The sequence below is a fragment of the Mobula birostris genome, chromosome 12 (genome assembly GCF_030028105.1).
Source record: "Mobula birostris isolate sMobBir1 chromosome 12, sMobBir1.hap1, whole genome shotgun sequence".
Classification (NCBI taxonomy): Eukaryota; Metazoa; Chordata; class Chondrichthyes; order Myliobatiformes; family Myliobatidae; genus Mobula; species Mobula birostris.
In genome coordinates, this window is record NC_092381.1 from 3,238,835 (window position 1) to 3,264,223 (window position 25,389).

The window sequence follows — 25,389 nt, forward strand, 5'->3', positions numbered from 1 at the left end:
TACTGTGCCCATGGTCTGTTCTTTATCAAATTATGGTATTGCTTTGCACTGTTGTAACTATATGTTATAATTATGTGGTTTTTGTCAGTTTTTTTAGTCTTGGTTTGTCTTGTGTTTCTGTGATATCATTCTGGAGGAACATTGTATCATTTCTTAATGCATGCATTACTAAATGACAATAAAAGAGGACTGCATAATCTAGTCTAAAAAAAAATCTAAAAACAATCCAGCAGCCACCAATCTACAGAGAGACGGAGTCTCGATGCAGTCCATGTGGACTGGGGCTGTCGAGCCTCATTATATGCATATGACATGGTTTACAGAAGATAAGCTGGGCGTTTATTTCATTTTACTCTTCCAGTACATTACCTCTTCTGATCCCATCAGGTCAATACAAAAGGACATGGCTTTAAGGTAAGGGGTGAGAAGTTCAAGGAGGATATTAGAGGAAGTTTTTTACTCAGAGAGTGGTTGGTGCGTGGAATGCACTGCCTGAGTCAGTGATGGAGGCAGATACACTAGTGAAATTTAAGAGACTACTAGACAGGTGTATGGAGGAATTTAAGGTAGGCAGTTATATGGGAGTCAGGGTTTGAGGGTCGGCACAACATTGTGGGCCGAAGGGCCTGTACTGTGCTGTACTATTCTATGTTCAAATACCTTTTGATTCCTTTCTCCTTAGGTCCCGCACCATGAGATTCAGGAAATGTTATTACCCTACAACCATCAAAGTTCAAAGTAAATCTATTATCAAAGTATAGCCTTGTCACCATATACAACCCTGAGATTTATTTTCTTACAGGCATTTACAGTAAATGCAAAGAAACACAATAGAATCAATGAAACACTGCACGCAACAGGACGGACAAACAACCAAAGTGCAAAAGACAACAAATAGTGCAAATACAAAAGAAAAAAATATAAAATAAGAAGAATAAATAAATAATAAAATAAGTAAATAAATAATAAATATGGAGAACACGAGATGAAGAGTCCTTGAAGGTGAGTAAAGGTTGTGGGAACAATCAATGATGGGTGAGTGAAGTTGAGTGAACCTGTGTAGATAACTTCCACAACCTATGAAGTCACTTTTAAGGACTCTACAACTCATGTTCTCAGTATTATTTATTTATTTGTTTGTTTGGGGGTTTTCATTCACAAAGTTTGTCTTCTTTCGCACATTGGTTGCTTGCCAGTCTTAGTGTGTAGATTTTCATTGATACTATTGTATTTCTTTGTTTTACTGTGAATGCCCACAAGAAAATGAATCTGGTGATATACACATACTTTGATAGTTATTTTGGAATTTGAACTTTCTCCTTCCTGCATTCATTAACTTTTCCTTAAATGTATCTGTGGTATCCTTATGTTTGACTAGTGTGCGGTGATCAGAAAGATTAATGCAAGCATGTGAGTTTAAATCCCCAACAATGGCTGATGAATTTAAAATCAATTAACTAATTAAACAAATTAGGCAGAAAGCGAGGTTAATTGCAGGATTCTTAGCAGTGTGGAGGAACAGAGGAAACTTAAGGGTCCAAGTCTTAAATGAGATTGCCTCAACCACTTCCTCTGGTAGCTCATTCCATATACCCAACACCCTCCATGTGGAAAAAGTTGCCCCTCAGATTCCTTTTAAATCTCCCTCTGCCTAATTACTAAATTGGCTTATTGTCATCACCAAGATATGATACAGTGAAAAGTTTGTCTTGCATGCTGTTCATACAGGTCAGATTAATACACAGTGCATTGAGGTAGAACAAGGTAAGACAATAACTGAATGCAGAATAAAGTGTGACAGTTACAGAGAGGGTGCAGCGCAAGTCAACAACCCTCTTGACCTCAATCCCATTGATGTAGACAGGACCAGGTGCACCATCCCCTTCCTAAAGTCAATAACCAGCTCTTTTGTTTTGTTGTCATAACAAGTTACTGGGCTCTCAATCTCCTTCCTGTACATACAGCTCACTTTGGTAGTTTCATCTGCAAACTTGTAGACAGAGTGATAGCAGAATCTGGCCACACAGTCGTGAGTGTACAGGGAGTAGAGTGGGGGTGTTGACACAGTCGTGAGTGTACAGGGAGTAGAGAGGGGGTTGAGGACACAGACGTGAGTGTACAGGGAGTAGAGTGGGGGTTGAGGACACAGTCGTGAGTGTACAGGGAGTAGAGTGGGGGTGTTGACACAGTCGTGAGTGTACAGGGAGTAGAGTGAGGGTGTTGACACAGTCGTGAGTGTACAGGGAGTAGAGAGGGGGTTGAGGACACAGACGTGAGTGTACAGGGAGTAGAGTGGGGGTGTTGACACAGTCGTGAGTGTACAGGGAGTAGAGTGGGGGTGTTGAGGACACAGTTGTGAGTGTACAGGGAGTAGAGTGGGGTTGAGGACACAAATGTGAGTGTACAGGGAGTAGAGTGGGGGTTGAGGACACAGTCGTGAGTGTACAGGGAGTAGAGAGGGGGCTGAGGACACAGTCGTGAGTGTACAGGGAGTAGAGTGGGGGTTGAGGACACAGTCGTGAGTGTACAGGGAGTAGAGTGGGGGTTGAGGACACAGTTGTGAGTGTACAGGGAGTAGAATGGGGGTTGAGGACAGAGTTGTAAGTGTACAGGGAGTAGAGTGGGGGCTGAGGACACAGTCGTGAGTGTACAGGGAGTAGAGTGGGGGTTGAGGACACAGTCGTGAGTGTACAGGGAGTAGAGTGGGGGTGTTGACACAGTCGTGAGTGTACAGGGAGTAGAGAGGGGGTTGAGGACACAGACGTGAGTGTACAGGGAGTAGAGTGGGGGTGTTGAGGACACAGTCGTGAGTGTACAGGGAGTAGAGTGGGGTTGAGGACACAGATGTGAGTGTACAGGGAGTAGAGTGGGGGTTGAGGATACAGTCGTGAGTGTACAGGGAGTAGAGTGGGGGCTGAGGACACAATCGTGAGTGTACAGGGAGTAGAGTGGGGGCTGAGGACACAAACCTGTGTTTAAAATAATTGTGGTGGAGGTGTTTCTGCCTATCCTTGCAGGGTACAGTTTGTTGGTCAGGAAGTCAAGGATCCAGTTGCAGAGTCCCAGGTCTAGGTGTTTGCTTGGAATTATAGCATTGAATGTGGGGTTGTAGTTAATAAACAATAGTCTGGTGTCAGTGACTTTACTGTCCAGATGTTCTAGAGATGAGTGTAAAGCCAGGGAGATGGCATCTGTCATGGACCTGTTTCAGCGGTAGGTGAATTGCAGTCAGTTGAAGTTGTTTGGAAGGCTGGAATTATTTTGGGCCATGGGCCATGACCAGCCTCTCTGCAATTCCGTCATGGCTGATTTATCATCCCTGTCAACCTCATTCTCCTGCCTCTCCCTGTAACCTTTGACGCCCTCACAACAACCCCCTCTTTAAACATCCCCAGTGACTTGGCCTCCATAGCCGTGTGTGGCACTGAATTCCAGAGATTCACCACCCTCTGGCTAAAGAAATTCCCCTCATCTCTGTTCTAAATGAATATCCCTCGTGTCCTCTGATCCTAGATTCCCCCCACTGCAGGAAACATTCTCTCCACATCCACTCTATCTAGGTCTTTCAATATTCGATAGGTTTCAATAAGATTCCCTCCTCATTCTTCTAAACTGCAGTGAGAACAGAACCAGAGCCATCAAGCACTCCTCATATGTTAACCATATAGTCCCTCCTAGTCGACATGATGGCCTTGGCATTGTGATATACAGCAAAGGGTACAATGCAGGCACTAACTTGCTGCACATTGCCTGTTCAATGAGGCTCTCCTGACACAATGAAATTCTCATCCCGAGCCTTTCACAGATAGAATAGGGTGGTAGCAAACATGATCGCATCTGGAAAACTACTGTGATACTATTACAGATGTACATCTGAGAGGAAGATTCAAGGCCCCAGGAGAGGTAAAGGAGTTTGATACATGATTTGTTAGAATTTATGGAAATATCCTCTCCACATCCAGTCTATCTAGGACTTTCAATGTTCAATAGGTTTCAATGAGATCCCCCCTTTATTTTCTAAACTCCAGTAAATACAGGTCCAGAGCCATCAAACGCTCCTCATACATTAACCCTTTTATTCCCGGCATCATTCTCATGAATCTGCTCTCTGCAATGTTCACTCATCCTTTCTTCAATAAGGGGCCCATAATTGCTCACAATACTCTGAGCTCAGTCTGAACAATTTGTACCACTAACATTGTCTCTGTTTCTGTTGTTAGATCACTGAGCTTCCAGGTGAGAGCTTTTGGTCAGACATGAGGTGTCTGCAAGTTCTCTATCTGCACGACAACATCATTGGTGACGCGAATGACATTGAAGCCCTGTGTGCCTGCCCGCGGCTTACCATTCTGACCTTGTCCGACACCCCCGTGAGCCTCTTGCCAAACTATCGACACTTCATCGTCAACAACATCTGGTCTCTCAAAGCTCTGGACAACTTTGTCATTGCCGATGAGGAAGTCATGGAGGATAATCTGAACAGCTGCCAGTTCAGAGCTCTCAGTTGCCAGTTCTTTGTTTATCCTCCAAAGCCCCCACAGGTTGGTCCCACGTGTTGAGGGGAAGAAACTCTTCAATTTCCATTTGGAGTTGGGCTCTAATTTCCAATTGGTGGATGAAGCTGTCCCGGAGCCTGTTGGTCCTGGCTTTTACGCTGTGGTACCGTTTCCCAGATGGTAGCTGCTGGAATAGATTGTGGTTGGGGTGACTCGGGTCCCCAGTGATCCTACAGGCCCTTTTTACACACCTGTCTTTGTAAATGTCCTGAATCATAGAAACATAGAAAATAGGTGCAGGAGTAGGCCATTCGGCCCTTCGAGCCTGCATCGCCATTCAGTATGATCATGGCTGATCATCCAACTCAGAACCCTGTACCAGCCTTCCCCCCATACCCCCTGATCCCTTTAGCCACAAGGGCCATATCTAACTCCCTCTTAAATATAGCCAGTGAACTGGCCTCAACTGTTCCCTGTGGCAGAGAATTCCACAGATTCACCACTCTCTGTGTGAAGAAGTTTTTCCTAATCTCGGTCCTAAAAGGCTTCCCCTTTATCCTCAAATCATGGGAAGTTCGCAACTACACATGCGCTGGACTGTCCGCACCATTCTCTGCAGAGTCCTGCGATTAAGGGAGGTACAGTTCCCATACCAGGCAGTGAAGCAGCCAGTCAGGATGCTCTCAATTGTGCCCCTGTAGAAAGTTCTTAGGATCTGGGGGCCCATACCAAACTTCCTCAACTGTCTGAGGTGAAAGAGGCGCTGTCCTGCCTTTTTAACCACACAGCTAGTGTGTACAGACCACGTGAGGTCCTCAGTGATGTGGATGCCGAGGAACTTAAAGCTGTTTACCCTCTCAACCCCAGATCCATTGATGTCAATAGGGGTTATCCCGTTTCCATTCCTCCTGTAATCGCCAACCAGCTCCTTTGTTTATGCAACATTGAGGGAGAGCTTGTTTGCTTGACACCACTGTGTCAGAGAGATGACTTCTTCCCTGTAGGCCACCTCGTTAGTGGTTGAGATAAGGCCACTCAATGTGGTGTCATCAGCAAATTTAATTAGCAGATTGGAGCTGTGGGTAGCGATACAATCATGGGTATACGGGGAGTAAAGGAGGGGACCCAGTACGCAGCCCTGAGCAGCTCCTGTATTGAGAGTCAGAGGGTTGGAGGTGAGGGAGCCCACTTTTACAACTTGCTAGTGATTTGACTGCATAAGGCAGGGTCAAGGCCGAGATCTCTGAGTTGATGAATCCAAAGGAACTCCAGAGACCAAAACAGTTTGACACCAGAGGTGTTGCAGAAGTTGCTAGTCAGCGTTGACTTCAATGTAGGACTCTAGCTCTGGATTTCCCTTCCAGGTTTATTCCCAAAGTCTTCCCCATGAGTGGATATAACTGCAAGGTAGCTAAGTTTTCCTTCTTCTAGATGAGCTGCTAACCATGACTAACAAGCCACATCTGCCCAGAGTGACCTTGGCAAAGCCATGCTGACTACACCATTTGGCTCATCGAGTCTGCTCGACCATTCAATCATGGTCTGATCCAATTCTTCCAGTCATCCCCACTCCCCTGCCTTCTCCCCATACCCTTTGATGCCCTGGTTAATCGAGGACCTATCTATCTCTGCCTTAAATACACCCAATGACTTGGCCTCCAGAGCCATTCGTGGCAACAAATTCCACACATTTACCACCCTCTAACTAAAGTAATTTCTCCGCATCTCAGTTCTAAAAGGACGTCCTTCAATTCCGAAGTCGTGCCCTCTTGTCGTAGAATCCACTACCATGGGAAATAACTTTGCCATATCTAATCTGTTAAGGCCTTTTAACATTTGGAATGTTTCTATGAGATCCCCCCTCATTCTCCTGAACTCCAGGGAATACAGTCCAAGAGCTGCCAGACATTCCTCATACAGTAACCCTTTCATTCCTGGAATTATTCTCATGAATCTTCTCTGAACCCTCTCCAACGTCAGTATATCCTTTCTAAATAAGCCTGAAACAGCACGCAATACTCCAAGTGTGGTCTCACGAGTACCTTATAGAGCCTCAACATCACATCCCTGCTCTTATATTCTATACCTCTAGAAATGAATGCCAACATTGCATTCGCTTTCTTCACCCCCATCTGAACCTGGAGGTTAACCTTTAGGCTATCTTGCACAATGACTCCCAAGTCCCTTTGCATCTCTGCATTTTAAATTTTCTCTGCATCTAAATAATAGTCTGCCCGTTTATTTTTTCCACCAAAGTGCATGATCATACACTTTCCAACATTGTATTTCATTTGCCACTTCTTTGCCCATTCCCCTAAACTATCTAAGTCTCTCTGCAGGCTCTCTGTTTCCTCAACACTTTTTGTATCTCTAAATTAAAAAAAAATGCATAAGTAAACAGATAGATAAATAAATAACTAAAGATATCCCCTTAACATTCATAATTAATTTGTTTTCCTTGCGAACACTGCTTATCTGATGACATCTGCCTATGATGCTGATTTTCATGACACAGATGGACTTGTGCAGATGATGATAAACTTGACTTTGACTTTACTGTAGCTTCCCTTGCCTGGACTGGAAGAGCTCAGCAGCTGGACTCACGAGCAGCATGGTAGTGTAGTGGTTTGTGTAAATCCTTACGGTGCCAGCAGTCACTGCAGTTCAAGTTCCACCGCTGTCTGTAAGCAGGTTGTGATTGTGTGGGTTTCCTCTTGCAGTCCAAATCGTACCAATTAGTAGGTTAATTGGTCAGCTATTTGATAAGGTTCCCCATGCAAGGCTCCTTCAGAAAGTATTGAGGCACGGGATCCAAGGAGACCTGGCTTTGTGGATCCAGAATTGGCTTGCCCACAGCAGGCAAAAGGTGGTTGTAGATGGTTTGTATTCTGCATGGAGGTCAGTGACCAGTGGTGTTCTGTAGGGATCTGTTCTGGGACCCCTCCTGTTTGTGATTTTTATGAATGACCTGGATGAAGAAGTAGAAGAGTGGGTTAGTAAGTTTGCTGATGACACAAAGGTTGGGGGTGTTGTGGATAGTGTGGAGGGCTGTCAGAGGTTACAGCGGGACATTAATAGGGTGCAAAACTGGGCTGAGAAGTGGCAGATGGAGTTCAACCCAGATAAGTGTGAGGAGGCTCATTTTGGTAGGACAAATTTGAAGACAGAATACAATATTAATGGTAAGACTCTTGGAGTCCATGTCGATAGGACACTCAAAACTGCTGCGCAGGTTGAGTTGTTAAGAAAGCATATGGTGTGTTGGTATTCATCAACGTGAGCTATGAGGTAATGTTACAGCTATATAAGACCTTGGTCAGACTCCACGTTGAGTACTGTGTTCAGTTCTGGTCACCTCACTACAGGAAGGATGTGGATACTATAGAGAGAGTGCAGCCGAGATTTACAAGGACGTTGCCTGGGTTGGAGGGCATACCTTATGAGAATAGGTTGAGTGTCCTTGGCCTTTTCTCCTTGGAGTGACGGAGGATAAGCGGTAACCTGAGAGAGGTGTATAAGATGATGAGAGGCATTTTCCCAGGGCTGAAATAGCTAACACAAGGGGGCATAGTTTTAAGGTGCTTGGAAATGGGTACTGAGGGGATGTCAGGGGTAAGTTTTTCAAACACAGAGAGTAGTGGGTGCGTGAATGCACTGCCGTCGGTGGTTGCAGAAGCAGACACAATAGGGTCTTTTAAGTTAGGTACATGGAGCTTAGAAAAATAGAGTGTTATCCAGTAGGGAAATTTAGGCAGTTTCTGGAGTAAGTTACATGGTTGGCACAACTTTGGGCCGAAGGGCCTGTATAGCTGTGCTGTATGTTCTAGATGGAAGTAATTGAGCAGTGTGGGCTTGTTGGGTCAGATGGGCTTGTTACCATGCAGTATCTATATAAAGTAAAATAACAAATAAAATTCACATTATAAACATATCCTCCTAATATTTATGTTTAATTTGTGTTTTTCTTGTGAATGCTACTTATCTGATGCCATCTGTCTGTAGTGCCTCAAATAAGTTTTTAATTTCACCTGTGCACACATGGACTTGTGCATATAGCGATAAGCTTGACTTGGACTTCAATGTACCTTCCCCTACCTTGTTTCATCTCCTAAAATACACTACCTCACTCGTCTCTGGGTTCAATTCCATTTGGAGCTTTCCTAGCCAATTGACCAGCCCTCCTCCCCTTGGTCCAAATCTCTCTCAGTGTCAGGCACACAGACCAAAACCAGGGACACTGGCAAGGTAAACAGGATTCTCTCCCTTTCAGATACTCCTCAGCCATTTCCCTCTTTGACCAAGTTTCTTGGCGCTTTTCCGAATGCGTCCGCCACTGTGTCCTGTGAAGTTGGTCCTGCTGTTTTCCAGCAGTAGAAGCATTACTGTTGTCTCAGGTCTCAGGCTGAGTCACATACTGTCATTGATACTGTCGCCTCTCTCACAGACATCGACCTGGTGCAATGAGATGGAGAATATCCGAAAACTGATGGCCACTGTAAACACCATCCTGGCCCATCACTCTCCAGTGCACATTATCCAGCGATGGATCCGTGGCCACATCACCAGGAAGAAGCTGAGCAGGTATTAGCCCTGCCCCGGCGCTCTTATTGACTCCCACACTACACCTGCTGAATCAGATTTGGGTACAAAGGGACTTGGGAGCCCTTGTGTAGGAATCCTGAAAGGTTAACTTGCAGGTTTAGTCGGTTGTAAGGAAGACAAATGCAATGTCAGCATTCAATTTACAAAGCTTTAGCATTACATCCTAGTTTTTAAGGCATTGGTCAGACCATACTTGGAGTATTGTGAGCAGTTTTGAGCTCTTAACTAAGAAAAGATGCACTAACCTTGGAAAGTGGGCTGAGGTTGTTCACAAGAACTGTCCTGGAAATGAAAGGGTTAATGTATGAGGAGCATTTAATGGTTCTGGGCCTGTATCTGCTAGAGGTTAGAAGAACAAGGGAGGATCTCATTGAAACCTATTGAATATTGAAAAGCCTGAACAGAGTGGATGTGAGGAGAATAGAAAAAACATAGAAAACCTACAGCACAATACAGGCCCTTTGGCCACAATGCTGTGCCGAACATGTACTTTGGAAATTACCTAGGGTTACCCATAGCCCTCTTTTTTTATGCTCCATGTACCTGCCCAGGAGTCTCTTAAAAGACCCTATTGTATCTGCCTCCACCACAGTCGCCGGCAGCCCATTCCATGTGCTCACCACTCCCTACATAAAAAACTCACCCTGTCATACCCTCTGTACCTGCTTCCAAGCACCTGTTGTGTTAGCCATTTCAGCCCTGGGAAAAAGTCTCTGACTATCCACACGATCAATGCCTTTCATCATTTAATACACCTCTATCAGGTCACCTCTCATCCTCTGTCGCTCCAAGAAGAAAAGGCTGAGTTCACTCAACCTATTCTCATAAGGCATGCTCCCCAATCCAGGCAACATCCTTGTAAGTCTCCTCTGTACCATTTCTATAGTTTCCACATACTCCCTGTAGTGAGGTGACCAGAACTGAGCACAGTACTCCAAGTTGGGTCTGACCAGGGTCCTATATAGCTGTAACATTCTCTTAAACTCAATCCTATGGTTGATGAAGGCCAATACACCGTATGCCTTCTTAACCACAGAGTCAATCTGTGCTGCATCCTTGAGTGTCCTATGGACTCGGACCCCAAGATCCTTCTTATCCTCCACATTGCCACGAGTCTTACCGTTAATACTATACATGTATTCTGCCATCATATTTGACCTACCAAAATAAACCACCTCATACTTATCTGGGTTGAACTCCATCTGCTACTTCGCAGCCCACACGCACAAAACGCTGGGGGAACTCAGCAGGTCAGGCAGCATCTGTGGAAACAAACAGTCAACGTTTCGGGCTGAGACCCTTCATCGTTGAGCTCCTCCAGCGTTTTGTGCTTGTTGCTTTGATCCCAGCATCTGCAGAATATTTTGTGTTTACTTCTCAGCCCAATTTTGCATCCTATTGATGTCCCGCTGTAACCTGTGACAGCCCTCCACATGATCCACAACACCCCCACCTTTTGTCATCAGCAAATTTACGAGCCCATCCCTCCACTTCCTCAACCAGGTCATTTATAAAAATCACGAAGAGAAGGGGGTCCCAAAACAGATCCCTCAGGTGCACCACTGGTCACTGACCCCCATGCAGAATATGACCTGTCTACAACCACTCTGCCTTCTGTGGGCAAACCAACTCTGGATCCACAAAGCAAGGTCCCCTTGGATCTCATGCCTCCAAGCCTTGCATGGGCTACCTTATCAAATGCCTTGCTGAAATCCATATACACTACATCTACTGCTCTACCTCAATCAATGTGTAGGCACATGCTTAAAAAATTCAATTGGGCTCATAAGGCACAATCTGCCTTTGTGACAAAGCCATGCTGATTATTCCTAATCACATTATGCCTTTCCAAATGTTCATAAATACTGCTTCTCAGGATCTTCTGCATCAACTTACTAACTACTGAAGTAAGACTAACTGGTCTATAATTTCATGGGCTATCTCTACTCCCTTTCTTGAATAAGGAAGCAACATCTGCAGCCCTCCAATCCTCCAGAACCTTTCCCATCCCCATTGATGATGGAAAGATCATTGACAGAGGCTCAGCAATCTCCTCCCTCGCCTCCCACAGTAGCCTGGAGTATACCTTGTCTGGTCCCGGTGACCTATCCAACTTGATGCTTTCCAAGAGCCCCAGCACATCCTCTTTCTTAATGTCTATACGCTCAAGCATTTCAGTCCGCTGTAAGTCATCCCTACAATCATCAAGGTCCTTTTCTGTTGTGAATCCTGAAGCAAAGTATTCATTAAGTACCTCCGCTATCTCCGGTTCCATACACACTTTTCCACTGTCACACTTGATTGGTCCTATTCTCTCACATCGATCCTCTTCCTCTTCTGATACTTGTAGAATTCTTTGGAGTTTTCCTTAATCCTGCCCACCAAGGCCTTCTCATGGCCCCTTCTGGCTCTCCTAATTTCATTCTTAAGCTCCTTCCTGCAAGCCTTATAATGTTCTAGATCTCTATCATTACCTAGTTTTTTGAAACTTTCGTAAGCTTTTCTTTTCTTCTTGACTAGATTTTCTTTTGTACACCATGGTTCCTGTACCCTACTATCCTTTCCCTGTCTCATTGGGATGTACCTATAAAGAATGCCACGCAAATGTCCCCTGAACATTTGCCACATTTAGAACATAGAACATAGAATAGTGCAGCACAGAACAGTCCCTTCGGCCCACAATGTTGTGCCGCCCCTCAAACCATGCCTCCCATATAAACCCCCACCTTAAATTCCTCCATATACCTGTCTAGTAGTCTCTTAAACTTCACTAGTGTATCTGCCTCCACCACTGACTCAGGCAGTGCATTCCATGCACCAACCACTCTCTGAGTAAAAAACCTTCCTCTAATATCTTCCTTGAACTTCCCACCCCTTACCTTAAAGCCATGTCCTCTTGTATTGAGCAGTGGTGCCCTGGGGAAGAGGCGCAGGCTATCCACTCTATCTATTCCTCTTATTATCTTGTACACATCTATCATGTCTCCTCTCATCCTCCTTCTCTCCAAAGAGTAAAGCCCTAGCTCCCTTAATCTCTGATCATAATGCATACTTTCTAAACCAGGCAGCATCCTGGTAAATCTCCTCTGTACCCTTTCCAATGCTTCCACATCCTTCCTATAGTGAGGTGACCAAAACTGGACACAGTACTTCAAGTGTGGCCTAACCAGAGTTTTATAGAGCTGCATCATTACATTGTGACTCTTAAACTCTATCCCTCGACTTATGAAAGCTAACACCCCATAAGCTTTCTTAACTACCCTATCTACCTGTGAGGCAACTTTCAGGGATCTGTGGACATGTACCCCCAGATCCCTCTGCTCCTCCACACTACCAAGTATCCTGCCATTTACTTTGTACTCTACCTTGGAGTTTGTCCTTCCAAAGTGTACCACCTCACACTTCTCTGGGTTGAACTCCATCTGCCACTTCTCAGCCCACTTCTGCATCCTATCAATGTAGGAGGGAGGCAAACTACCATCCGTATTTCTTTACTGCTCCCACAGAATCACCTGTCTGACACCCTAACTATAGAGTCCCCTTTCACTGCTGTCATCCTCTTCCTTTCCCTACTCTTCTGAGCCACAGGGCCAGACTCTGTGCCACAGGCGTGGCCACTGTTGCTTCCCCAGGCAGGTCATCCCCACCAACAGTACTCAAACAGTAGTACTCAGCTGAGAAATCACTAGCTGGAGCATGGATTTATGTTCATTAGTAGAAGGAATGAGCGAATACTTTTCCACAGATGGAGAAGGTGGGGTGTGGAGCTCACTGTTGGAAGGTGAGGTGGAGAAAGAGCCCTCAGTAAGAATCAGACCAGAACTTGGTCACCATGGAGGGCTGGGCCTTGGGATTAAACTGAATAAAGGGCAGACATCCTGCTTCGGGTTTGATTCGAAGAAGGAGTCTGAGAGTCTGAGTGGGAGTGCCGAGAAAGACATTTTTGAAATTTTCGTTATTTTTTTTTCTCCAACGGTGTTCTGAGAGGCGGGACTGCGCAGGCGTGTGACGTCGGGCTGTGCAGCGCGGCAGATTTAAAAGGGCAGACATCCTGCTTCGGGTTTGATTCAAAGAAGGAGTCTGAGAGTCTGAGTGGGAGTGCCGAGAAAGACATTTTTGAAATTTTCGTTATTATTTTTTCTCCAATGGCGTTCTGAGAGGCGGGACTGCGCAGGCGTGTGACGTCGGGCTGTGCAGCGCGGCAGATTTAAAAGGAACAGAGCCTCATAGAGCGGGCAGCATAGTTTGTGGGCGGCAGAGTGAGCCGGGAGCAGAGTGAAGGCTTAAGGGCTTCGGCTCAACAGGCTTAGGCGGAAACGGGCGAGGAAGGTTTGGCATTCATTTTCTGTTGTTATTTGAGGAGAGGGGCAGTATGAGTGTGAGGGCAGTTTGCTGTTCTCGGCGTCGGATGTGGGAGGCCCTGGAGTCTCCAAGCCTCCCGGACGTCTACATCTGCGCCAAGTGCATCGAGATGCAGCTCCTAAGGGACTGCGTTACGGAACTGGAGCTGCAGCTCGATGACCTTCGTCTGGTCAGGGAGAGTGAGGAGGTGAGAGAGGGGAGTTGCAGGCAGGTGGTCACGCCGGGGCCACGGGAGGCAGACAAGTGGGTCACGGTTAGGAGGGGGAAGGGGAAAAGTCAGGTAATAGGGAGTACCCCGATGGCTGTGCCCCTTAACAACAGGTACTCCTGTTTGAGTACTGTTGGGGGGGACAGCTTACCCGGGGGAAGCGACAGTGGCCGTGCCTCCGGCACAGAGTCCGGCCCTGTAGCTCAGAAGGGTAGGGCAAGGAAGAGGAGGGCAGTTGTGATAGGGGACTCGATAGTAAGGGGGTCAGACAGGCGATTCTGTGGACGCAGTCCAGAGACCCGGATGGTAGTTTGCCTCCCTGGTGCCAGGGTCCGGGATATTTCTGATCGTGTCCAAGATATCCTGGAGTGGGAGGGTGAGGAGCCAGAGGTCGTGGTACATATAGGTACCAATGACATAGATAGGAAAAAGGATGACGTCCTGAAAGGAGAATATAGGGAGCTAGGAAGGGAGTTGAGAAAAAGGACCGCAAAGGTAGTAATCTCGGGATTACTGCCTATGCCACGCGACAGTGAGAGTAGGAATGCGATGAGGTGGAGGATAAATGCGTGGCTGAGGGATTGGAGCAGGGGGCAGGGATTCAAGTTTTTGGATCATTGGGACCTCTTTTGGCGCAGGCGTGACCTGTACAAAAAGGACGGGTTGCATTTGAATCCTAGAGGGACCAATATCCTGGCAGGGAGATTAGCGGGGGCTACTGAGGTGACTTTAAACTAGAATGGTTGGAGGGTGGGAATCAAATTAAGGAGGCTAGGCGTGAGGAGGTTAGTTCACTACGGGGGATGGGAACCAGTGCAGAGAGACAGAGGGGTGTAAAGTGAGGGTAGAAGCAAAAAGTACTATGGAGAAAAGTAAAAGTGGCAGGCCGACAAATCCAGGGCAAGCATTAAAAAGGGCCACTTTTCAGCATAATTGTATAAGGGCTAAGAGAGTTGTAAAAGAGCGCCTGAAGGCTTTGTGTGTCAATGCAAGGAGCATTCGTAATAAGGTGGATGAATTGAAAGTGCAGATTGTTATTAATGATTATGATATAGTTGGGATCACAGAGACATGGCTCCAGGGTGACCAGGGATGGGAGCTCAATGTTCAGGGATATTCAATATTCAGGAGGGATAGACATGAAGGAAGGGGAGGTGGGGTGGCGTTGCTGGTTAAAGAAGAGATTAACGCAATAGAAAGGAAGGACATAAGCCAGGAAGATGTGGAATCGATATGGGTAGAGCTGCGTAACACTAAGGGGCAGAAGACGCTGGTGGGAGTTGTGTACAGGCCACCTAACAGTAGTAGTGAGGTCGGAGATGGTATTAAACAGGAAATTAGAAATGTGTGCAATAAAGGAACAGCAGTTATAATGGGTGACTTCAATCTACATGTAGATTGGGTGAACCAAATTGGTAAAGGTGCTGAGGAAGAGGATTTCTTGGAATGTATGCGGGATGGTTTTTTGAACCAACATGTCGAGGAACCAACTAGAGAGCAGGCTATTCTGGACTGGGTTTTGAGCAATGAGGAAGGGTTAATTAGCAATCTTGTCGTGAGAGGCCCCTTGGGTAAGAGTGACCATAATATGGTGGAATTCTTCATTAAGATGGAGAGTGACATAGTTAATTCAGAAACAAAGGTTCTGAACTTAAAGAGGGGTAACTTTGAAGGTATGAGACGTGAATTAGCTAAGATAGACTGGCAAATGACACTTAAAGGATTGACGGTGGATATGCAATGGCAAGCATTTAAAGGTTGCATGGATGAACTACAACAATTGTTCATCCCAGTTTGGCAAAAGAATAAATCAAGGAAGGTAGTGCACCCGTGGCTGACAAGAGAAATTAGGGATAGTATGAATTCCAAAGAAGAAGCATACAAATTAGCCAGAGAAAGTGGCTCACCTGAGGACTGGGAGAAATTCAGAGTTCAGCAGAGGAGGACAAAGGGCTTAATTAGGAAGGGGAAAAAAGATTATGAGAGAAAACTGGCAGGAAACATAAAAACGGACTGTAAAAGCTTTTATAGATATGTAAAAAGGAAAAGACTGGTAAAGACAAATGTAGGTCCCCTGCAGACAGAAACAGGTGAATTGATTATGGGGAGCAAGGACATGGCAGACCAATTGAATAATTACTTTGGTTCTGTCTTCACTAAGGAGGACTTAAATAATCTTCCAGAAATAGTAGGGGACAGAGGGTCCAGTGAGATGGAGGAACTGAGCGAAATACATGTTAGTAGGGAAGTGGTGTTAGGTAAATTGAAGGGATTGAAGGCAGATAAATCCCCAGGGCCAGATGGTCTGCATCCCAGGGTGCTTAAGGAAGTAGCCCAAGAAATAGTGGATGCATTAGTGATAATTTTTCAAAACTCGTTAGATTCTGGACTAGTTCCTGAGGATTGGAGGGTGGCTAATGTAACTGTGGCAAAAATAGGAAAACAGATTATTATCTGAATGGTGGCCGATTAGGAAAAGGGGAGGTGCAACAAGACCTGGGTGTCATTATACACCAGTCATTGAAAGTGGACATGCAGGTACAGCAGGCGGTGAAAAAGGCGAATGGTATGCTGGCATTTATAGCGAGAGGATTCGAGTACAGGAGCAGGGAGGTACTACTGCAGTTGTACAAGGCCTTGGTGAGACCACACCTGGAGTATTGTGTGCAGTTTTGGTCCCCTAATCTGAGGAAAGACATCCTTGCCATAGAGGGAGTACAAAGAAGGTTCACCAGATTGATTCCTGGGATGGCAGGACTTTCATATGAAGAAAGACTGGATGAACCGGGCTTGTACTCGTTGGAATTTAGAAGATTGAGGGGGGATCTGATTGAAACGTATAAGATCCTAAAGGGATTGGACAGGCTAGATGCAGGAAGATTGTTCCCGATGTTGGGGAAGTCCAGAACGAGGGGCCACAGTTTGAGGATAGAGGGGAAGCCTTTTAGGACCAAGATTAGGAAAAACTTCTTCACACAGAGAGTGGTGAATCTGTGGAATTCTCTGCCACAGGAAACGGTTGAGGCCAGTTCATTGGCTATATTTAAGAGGGAGTTAGATATGGCCCTTGTGGCTATGGGGGTCAGGGTGTATGGAGGGAAGGCTGGGGCGGGGTTCTGAGTTGGATGATCAGCAATGATCATAATAAATGGCGGTGCAGGCTCGAAGGGCCGAATGGCCTACTCCTGCACCTATTTTCTATGTTTCTATAAGTGGGGGGGGGGGGTGCGCGGAATCCTTCTTGAAACATATGAGATCCAAGGATGTCTGCACAGAGGGTTTGTGGAGATGTTTCCACCAGTGGGGAGGTCTCAAACAAAGGGACACAGTTACATGATTAGGTGCTAAACCGAGGCGTAAAGGAAATTCTCAGAAAGGGTGGGGATCATAGAAAACATAGAAAATAGGTGCAAGAGTAGGCCATTTGGCCCTTCGAGCCTGCACCGCCATTTATTGTGACATTGGCTGATCATCCAACTCAGAACCCTGCACCAGCCTTCCCTCCATACCCTCTGATCCCCCTAGCCACAAGGGCCATATCTAACTCCCTCTTAAGTACAGCCAATGAACTGGCCTCAACTGTTTCAATCAGATCCCCCCTCAATCTTCTAAATTCCAACAAGTACAAGCCTAGTTCATCCAGTCTTTCTTCTGGAGTTCCCCACCTCAGAGGGTGTGGAGGCTGGATCACGAGATGGGATTTAAAGCGGAGGGAGACAAATGTTTGACAGATCAGGGGATAAAAAGGGGAGATGAGGCCTGGGGCAGATCAGCCATGGTTGCATTGACTGGTGGGATAGGACTGAGGGGCCAAGTGGCTCCTCCTGTTCCTGTTCCTGCTCCTCCCATCTGTCTCTGCATGTCCTCTGGTTCTCAACCCCTCTGCCACTAGACACTCATTCTCCATAACATTTCTTAGTGTGAAGGGGAACTGGAGTATCAGGTCAAGTCAAGTCAAGTCAAGTCACTTTTTAATGTCATTTCAACCATAGACCATAACTGCTGGTACAGTACACAGTAAAAATGAGACGTTTTTCAGGACCATGGTGTTACATAAACCATACAAAAACTACACTGAACTACGTAAAACACAAAAACTACACTAGACTACAGACCGACTCAGGACTGCATTAAGTGCACAAAACAGTGCAGGCATTACAATAAATAATAAGCAAGACAATAGGCACAGTAGAGGGCAGGAGGTTGGTGTCAGTCCAGGCTCTGGGTATTGAGGAGTTTGATGACTTGGGGGAAGAAACTGTTACATAGTCTGGTTGTGAGAGCCCGAATACTTCGGTGCCTTTTGCCAGATGGCAGGAGGGAGAAGAGTTTGTATGAGGGGTGTGTGGGGTCCTTCATAATGCTGTTTGCTTTACGGATGCAGCGTGTGGTGTAAGTGTCTGTAATGGTGGGAAGAGAGACCCCGATGATCTTCTCGGCTGACCTCACTATCCGCTGCAGGGTCTTGCGATCCGAGATGGTGCAATTTCCACAATATCCCCAATATTAGCGACACCTGCTTCAAATCTGGACCAGGTCTAACTGGTTAATTGTCTTCTTGATCCAGATCCAGGCACGCCTCGAACCTGAGTAAGCAATATTCCCTGCACTGCCAGAAGCTGAACTTGTGTCACAGAGGCATCCACATGCTGGCAGACGGCAGGATGTGGGTGAGTTGGATGATGAAGCTCCTACATAATGAAGCTCCTTCTTCTTAGGACCATACGATAAGGCAGGGGTCCCCAACTGTGGACCAGCCAACAGGGGTGGGGGGGGGGGTGGGTGTTCAACAGTGCATGACAGGGAATGAGGAAAGGTGCAGTTGACTCGTATCGTTTCATATCGCCAAATCATATTGTTTCCTTGCGGCCCGGTAGCATATGCTTTGCAGCCCGGTGGTTGGGGACCACTGCAATAAGGGAGCAAATGAGGCCATTCGGTCCATTGATACTGTCCTGCTTTGCATCATGGCCGATTTATTATCCCTCTCAACCCCATCCGGAATCTTTGACACTCTGACCAATCAAGAGCTTATCAACCTCCACTTTAAATATACCGAATGACTTGGCCTCCACAGCTGTATGTGGCAATGAATTCCACAGATTCACCGCCCTCTGGATAAAGAAATTCCTCATCTCTGTTCTAAATGGATGTTCCTCTGTTCTGAGGCTGTACCCTCTGGTCCCAGACTCCCCCCACTGCATGAATCATCCTCTATATCCACTCTGTTGGGGCCTTTCAATATTCAATAGGTTTCAATGGGATTTCCCTCATTCGTCTAAACTCCAGCAAGTACGGGCTCAGAGCCATCAAATGCTCCTCATGTTAACCCCTTTTTATTCCATGGATCATTCTCATGAAACTCCTCTGGTCTCTCTCCAATGCCAGGACATCTTTTAGATAAGGGGCCACTACTCCAAGTGCGGTCTGACCAATGCCTCATCCTACCCAGTGCTTATCACCCATCCCTACCAGTGCCTGAGATGTGGGAGTGAGCAGTCAGGAAATGGGGCATCACTACCAATCCAGGCCAGCATTTTTATCACATGCAAAATGCTGGAGGAACTCATCAGATCAGACAGCATCCATGGAATGGAATAAACAGTTGAGTTTTTGGGCTCAGACCCTTCATCAGGACTGGAAGGGAAGGGGGAAGAAGCCAAAATGAGAAGGTGTGGGGAGGGGAAGGAAAGGAGGATAATCTAGAAGATGATAGGTGAAGCCAGGTGAATGGGGGAGCTGGGTTGAAGTAAGAAGCTGGGAGGTGAGAGGTGGGAAAGATGAGGCATTGGAGAAGAAGGAATCTGATAGGAGAGTGGATCATGGGAGAAAGGGAAGAAGAATGGTCTCCGGGGGAGGTGACAGGCGGGTGAGGAGAAGAGTTAAGAGGGCAAAGTGGGGAAGTGAAGATAAGGAAAGGGGAAGGGGGAAAATTACCAGAAGTTGGAGAAATCAATGTTCATACCATCATGTTGGAGGCTACCAACATGTTGCAGTTGGTGAATGGACGGATGGATGGACAATGGCTGGACAGGTAGTGGACAGATGGACAGACAGTAGATGGATAGGTGGTGGATGGACAGTGGGTGGATAAGTTGTGAATGGACAGACAATGGACACTGGGTGGACAGGTGAACAGACAGTGGATGGACAGGCAATGAACGGACAGATGGTGAGTGGACAGGTGGTCAATAGACAGACAGTGGGTGGACAGATGGCAGACAGTGGTTGGACAGGTGGTGAATAGAGAGATGGTTGGTGGACAGGCAGTGAATGGCCAGATAGTGAGGGACAGATGGTGGACAGAAAGATGGACAATGGATGGGCAAGTGGTGAATGGACAAATAGTGCATGGATGGACAATGGGTGGACAGTGGATGGACAGATGGTGCTGACCATTCTCCTGGCTGTACAGGTAGAGGACGACACCAAGGACGGTCGATGCAATGCTGTTCACTTACAGATCGACCTCAACAAACTGCACGCCGGGTTGCTGGAGGTAGGTTGCTTCCCTCACCGTCACCTCCTTATCCTTCACACCCACTTCCCCTCATATCCATCACCACCACCTCCCCTCATACGCATCACCACCTCCTCCCCTCATATCCATCACCACCACCTCCCCTTCACACTAACCCAACTTCATACCCCACCAGACTCAGAGTCACTCATATGTTGTGAAATATGTTGTTTTGTGCCAGCAATACATTGCAATAAATAATAATAAAAACTATAAATTACAATAAGAAGCATGTATAAAAATTAAATAAGTGGTGTAAAATGAAGAGTCAAAATGGTGAGGTAGTACTCATGGGTTCACTGTCCATTCAGAAATCTGATGGCAGAGGGGAAGAAGCTGTTACCGAAATACCCCCTTCCCCTTCACCACACCCACCCACGTCCTCCACCCACACTGGAATTAGGCTTCTCTCCCACCCTGTCCCTTCGCATTCCACCCAGTAACACACACTGCACACTGTTTTGGAGGTTGGCTGCCTCCCACCCTCCCACTGTCACCCCTCCCAATCTGCTCACCAACACTCCACTGGAGGTAGACTGACTAATCTCATCCTGTTACGTTTTGTAACTTCAAAACATTAAACTAATTCGAAAGAAGACAAGCAAGTCCGACATGTAGGTCTAACTTAATCTTTTCTTTAAGCGAGGCATGCATGTATTATGTGGTGGCATGATGACGCAAGCAATTAATATGTTTTTACATATAACCCATAATTAGTTGTTTCAATAAGCAAGAATGCTTAATCAACCAATATATGTACAAGATTACTCAAATATTACTGAAGTATTAAATACACAATATTCCCTACTTAGCTATAAACTCCAACTCAACAGAGAATGCAACTTAACTATATGTACAGTATATTATATAATACAGCTACTATATACAGACAGCCACAGCACAGTAAATTTTAAATTGTCCCATTCTGGCTGAACGATTTCATTGCTGTTGAGGCTTTCTTACTCTTGTGGAATAGCATCTTTCCTGACATGGACATTGGTGGTGGGTGGTGGGTGGTGGGTGGGTGAGACCTGTGGCTGTTAATCTCAGGTTCTGGGACCTCCTTCGTGGCGGTTGTAGGAGTTGACTCTGAGACTACAGGAAGTGGTTCAGACAGCTCTGGACACCTTTCTTCTCCAGTTTTCTTCTTTTAGTTTGTGTATCTTGATATTGGGAAAGTGCATTTCGTTCTATGAAGTATTTTCTTATTAATCTTTCTATTGCTTCCATTGCGATGATCTCTCCTCAGTTTCTGCATCCACAACATCATCTGACGATCTTTTTTCAACCGTCCATTGACTCCTTTCCTTTTGGCTACTGGGACTACTGGAATTGCCCATGAATTCCACTTAACCTCACAAAGATTTCTTTCAACCTCCATGCGACCTAGCTCACTGGCTACTTTATCACAGATGGTATAAGGAACTGGACTGGTTTTGCAAAACCTGGGTGCAGCATTTTCATTTAACACTATTTTACCTTTGATACATTTGAGTTTTCTAATGCCATCCTTGAAAACTGCTGTGGCATCATCCATTTTCTTTCTTAATTTGCTTTCATATGGCTTCAACGTAGGGGATATGGCATGCAAATGGTGGCAAGATCTCCAATCAGGTTATAGTTGCTTCAGCCAACCACACCCCCACAATGCTTCTGTTTTTACCATATACAAGCTGAATTGTGGCTTGTTGGTAGTTCACTGTCACAAATATCATTCCCACAGGAGTTATCTTTTCTCCAGTATAAGTTCTTACTTGTACATCTGTGGGCTTCAGTTTAGTACCTTTAAAATGCCATGCAAACTCATTTTGTGGAATGACTGAAACAGCTGATCCAGTGTCCAATTCCATTTTAATTAATTTGCTATTCTCTTTTAGCATAAGCCATATTGCTTGTCCATTTTTAATTATCACACTGTAATTTCAAGGCAACCACGATCCTGTATCACTCTCATCATTATCAGAGTTTTCATCAACAGTGATCAGATTAGTGATCTTTTTGGAAAATTCAACTTGTACTTTTATCTTTTTCTCTTCCCTGTGCAGTCCATTTATTTTTGTCTGCCCAACACGCTCTTTGTATATGTTCTACTTTGTTACATTTTCTGCATGTTTCAGCTTTTAACCTGCATTAGTTTGGTGTATGTGAGCCCCTGCCACAACAGTAACACTGTTTGTTTGGCTGGGTAGGATTATGTTTAGACATTGCAATTTTATTCATGCTCACTTTCATTCCTGACAGTAAATCAATTGCATCTCAGGCTGCTATTTCCATTGATACAGCAATTTCAACTGCCCTTTTAAGTGTAAGTTGTGCTTCATTTAGGAGCCATTTTTGAATGCTTTCTTGTAAGATTCCACAAACTAAAATATCTCTTAGTTTATCATTAAGCCCATACTAAACTGACAATGCTCAGATAATCTCTTCAATTCAGTATCGTATGCTGAAATGGACGCCCCTTCCTTTTGATTCTGTTTATGAAACCTAAAGCGTTCTGCAATCAACAATGACTTTGATACTAAGTGTTCCTGTATCACTTTAACAATAACAGCAAAGCTCATTTGTTACCAAAGGATCTCAGCCTGAAAAGTCCACTGTACTTTTTTCCATAGATACTGCCTGGTCTGCTGAGTTCCTCCTGCATTTTGTGCGTGTTGCTCGGGTTTCCAACATCTGCAGATTTTCTCTTGTGTGTGACTCGCTTCTTATTACCTATTTCCTACTTACTTACTGACCATTACACCACTGGTGTTTAAGACCTGTTTGGCATGGGTAACCCTATCAAGATCCTAGGCATAAAGCCCTGACTCCAGCCAACATAGCTCACCAGGTCACAGATGTACACAAGCCTCCAAACCCTACGGCAAGTTTGTGGCCCACTTAGCTATAGTATTTCATTTGCTTCAAGATACTGTTCCAGTAGTTCAGTATATACAAGCCAATTACTTGTTGTGTGATCAAATTCATCAATCTCTCCAATGTAGCCAGCTATTTCTGATTTTTTAATGATTATTATCACCCAGGCTTCATACTTTATGAACCCTAAATTTTTCTATTTACAGCCACTTTTTAAAACTCGATTGTGTCTTCCCTTGAAGAATATGCGTTTTTTGGAACTAGACCATTCCTCACTGCATTTTGTTTTATTTTGAACGTCTTGCTGCACTTTAACAGATTGATAGCCTTGTCATGTTCATCTTAAAAATACCTCGTCACCAATGTTATGTTTTGTAACTTAAAAACATTAAAATAATTTGAAATGCAGGTGTAACTTCATCTTTTCTTTAAGCGAGGCACGCAAGTATCATGAGGTAGCAAGATGACAAATGCAATTAATGTATTTTTACACTAATAAATTAATGTAATTGTTTAAATGAACTAAGAATGCTTAATCAACCAATATATGTACAAGATTACTCAAATATTATTGAAATACAGTGCCTGTATGCGGTGTTGGCATGTGGCCAAGTGGTTAAGGCATTCGTCTAGTGATTTGAAGGTCGCTAGTTCGAGCCTTGGCTGAGGCTGCATGTGTGTCCTTGAGCAAGGCACTTAACAACACATTGCTCTGTGACGACACCAGTGCCAAGCTGTATGGGTCCTAGGCCCTTCCCTTGGACAACATCGATGTCATGGAGAGGGGAGACCTGCAGCATGGGCAACTGCTCATCTTCCATACAACCTTGTCCAGGCCTGCACCCTGGAAACCTTCCAAGGCGCAAATCCATGGTCTCATGAGACTAATGGATCCTATATATACAGTGCCTATAAAAAAGTATTTACCCCCTTGGAAGTTTTCATGTTTTATTGTTTTACAACATTGAATCACAGTGGATTTAATTTGTTTTTTTGACACTGATCAACAGAAAAATACTCTTTCATGTCAAGTTGAAAACAAATCTCTACGAAGTGACCTAAGTTAATTACGAATATAAAGCACAAAATAATTGATTGTATAAGTATTCACCCCCTTTAATATAACACACTAACTCATCACTGGGGCAGCCAATTGGTTTTAGTAGGGAACAGAGGGTCTAGTGAGATGGAGGAACTGAGGGAAATACATGTTAGTAGGGAAGTGGTGTTAGGTAAATTGAAGGGATTAAAGGCAGATAAATCCCCAGGGCCAGATGGTCTGCATCCCAGAGTGCTTAAGGAAGTAGCCCAAGAAATAGTGGATACATTAGTGATAATTTTTCAAAACTCGTTAGATTCTGGACTAGTTCCTGAGGATTGGAGGGTGGCTAATGTAACCCCACTTTTTAAAAAAGGAGGGAGAGAGAAACCGGGGAATTATAGACCGGTTAGCCTAACATCGGTGGTGGAGAAAATGCTAGAGTCAGTTGTCAAAGATGTGATAACAGCACATTTGGAAAGCGGTGAAATGATCGGACAAAGTCAGCATGGATTTGTGAAGGGAAAATCATGTCTGACGAATCTCTTAGAATTTTTTGAGGATGTAAGTAGTAGAGTGGATAGGGGAGAACCAGTGGATGTGATATATTTGGATTTTCAAAAGGCTTTTGACAAGGTCCCACACAGGAGATTAGTGTGCAAACTTGAAGCACACGGTATTGGGGGTAAGGTATTGATGTGGATAGAGAATTGGTTGGCGGACAGGAAGCAAAGAGTGGGAATAAACGGGACCTTGTCAGAATGGCAGGCAGTGACTAGTGGGGTACCGCAAGGCTCAGTGCTGGGACCCCAGTTGTTTACAATATATATTAATGACTTAGATGAGGGAATTAAATGCAGCATCTCCAAGTTTGTGGATGACACGAAACTGGGCGGCAGTGTTAGCTGTGAGGAGGATGCTAAGAGGATGCAGGGTGACTTGGATAGGTTAGGTGAGTGGGCAATTTCATGGCAGATGCAATTTAATATGGATAAATGTGAGGTTATCCACTTTGGTGGCAAAAACAGGAAAACAGATTATTATCTGAATGGTGGCCGATTAGGAAAAGGGGAGGTGTAACGAGACCTGAGTGTCATTATACACCAGTCATTGAAAGTGGGCATGCAGGTACAGCAGGCGGTGAAAAAGGCGAATGGTATGCTGGCATTCATAGCAAGAGGATTCGAGTACAGGAGCAGGGAGGTACTACTGCAGTTGTGCAAGGCCTTGGTGAGACCACAGCTGGAGTATTGTGTGCAGTTTTGGTCCCCTAAACTGAGGAAAGACATCCTTGCCATAGAGGGAG

At 45.2% G+C, this 25,389-nt stretch overlaps 1 protein-coding gene across 6 annotated transcripts in view; it reads left to right on the plus strand.

Annotated features, from left to right (window-relative positions):
* lrriq3 (leucine-rich repeats and IQ motif containing 3) overlaps positions 1–25,389 on the plus strand; it is an 88,849-nt gene that overhangs the window by 24,054 nt on the left and 39,406 nt on the right. For 4 of the 6 annotated variants that reach the window (XM_072273254.1, XM_072273257.1, XM_072273255.1 and 1 more), the window contains exons 3-6: positions 4,221–4,541; positions 8,941–9,077; positions 18,236–18,338; positions 20,084–20,167. In XM_072273254.1, coding sequence (XP_072129355.1) covers positions 4,221–4,541; positions 8,941–9,077; positions 18,236–18,338; positions 20,084–20,167 — 645 coding nt within the window. Of the gene's footprint in view, positions 1–4,220; positions 4,542–8,940; positions 9,078–18,235; positions 18,339–20,083; positions 20,168–21,437; positions 21,653–23,250; positions 23,347–25,389 lie in introns of those variants that run through there. The other 2 variants (XM_072273260.1, XM_072273259.1) reach the window with 2 other exon arrangements.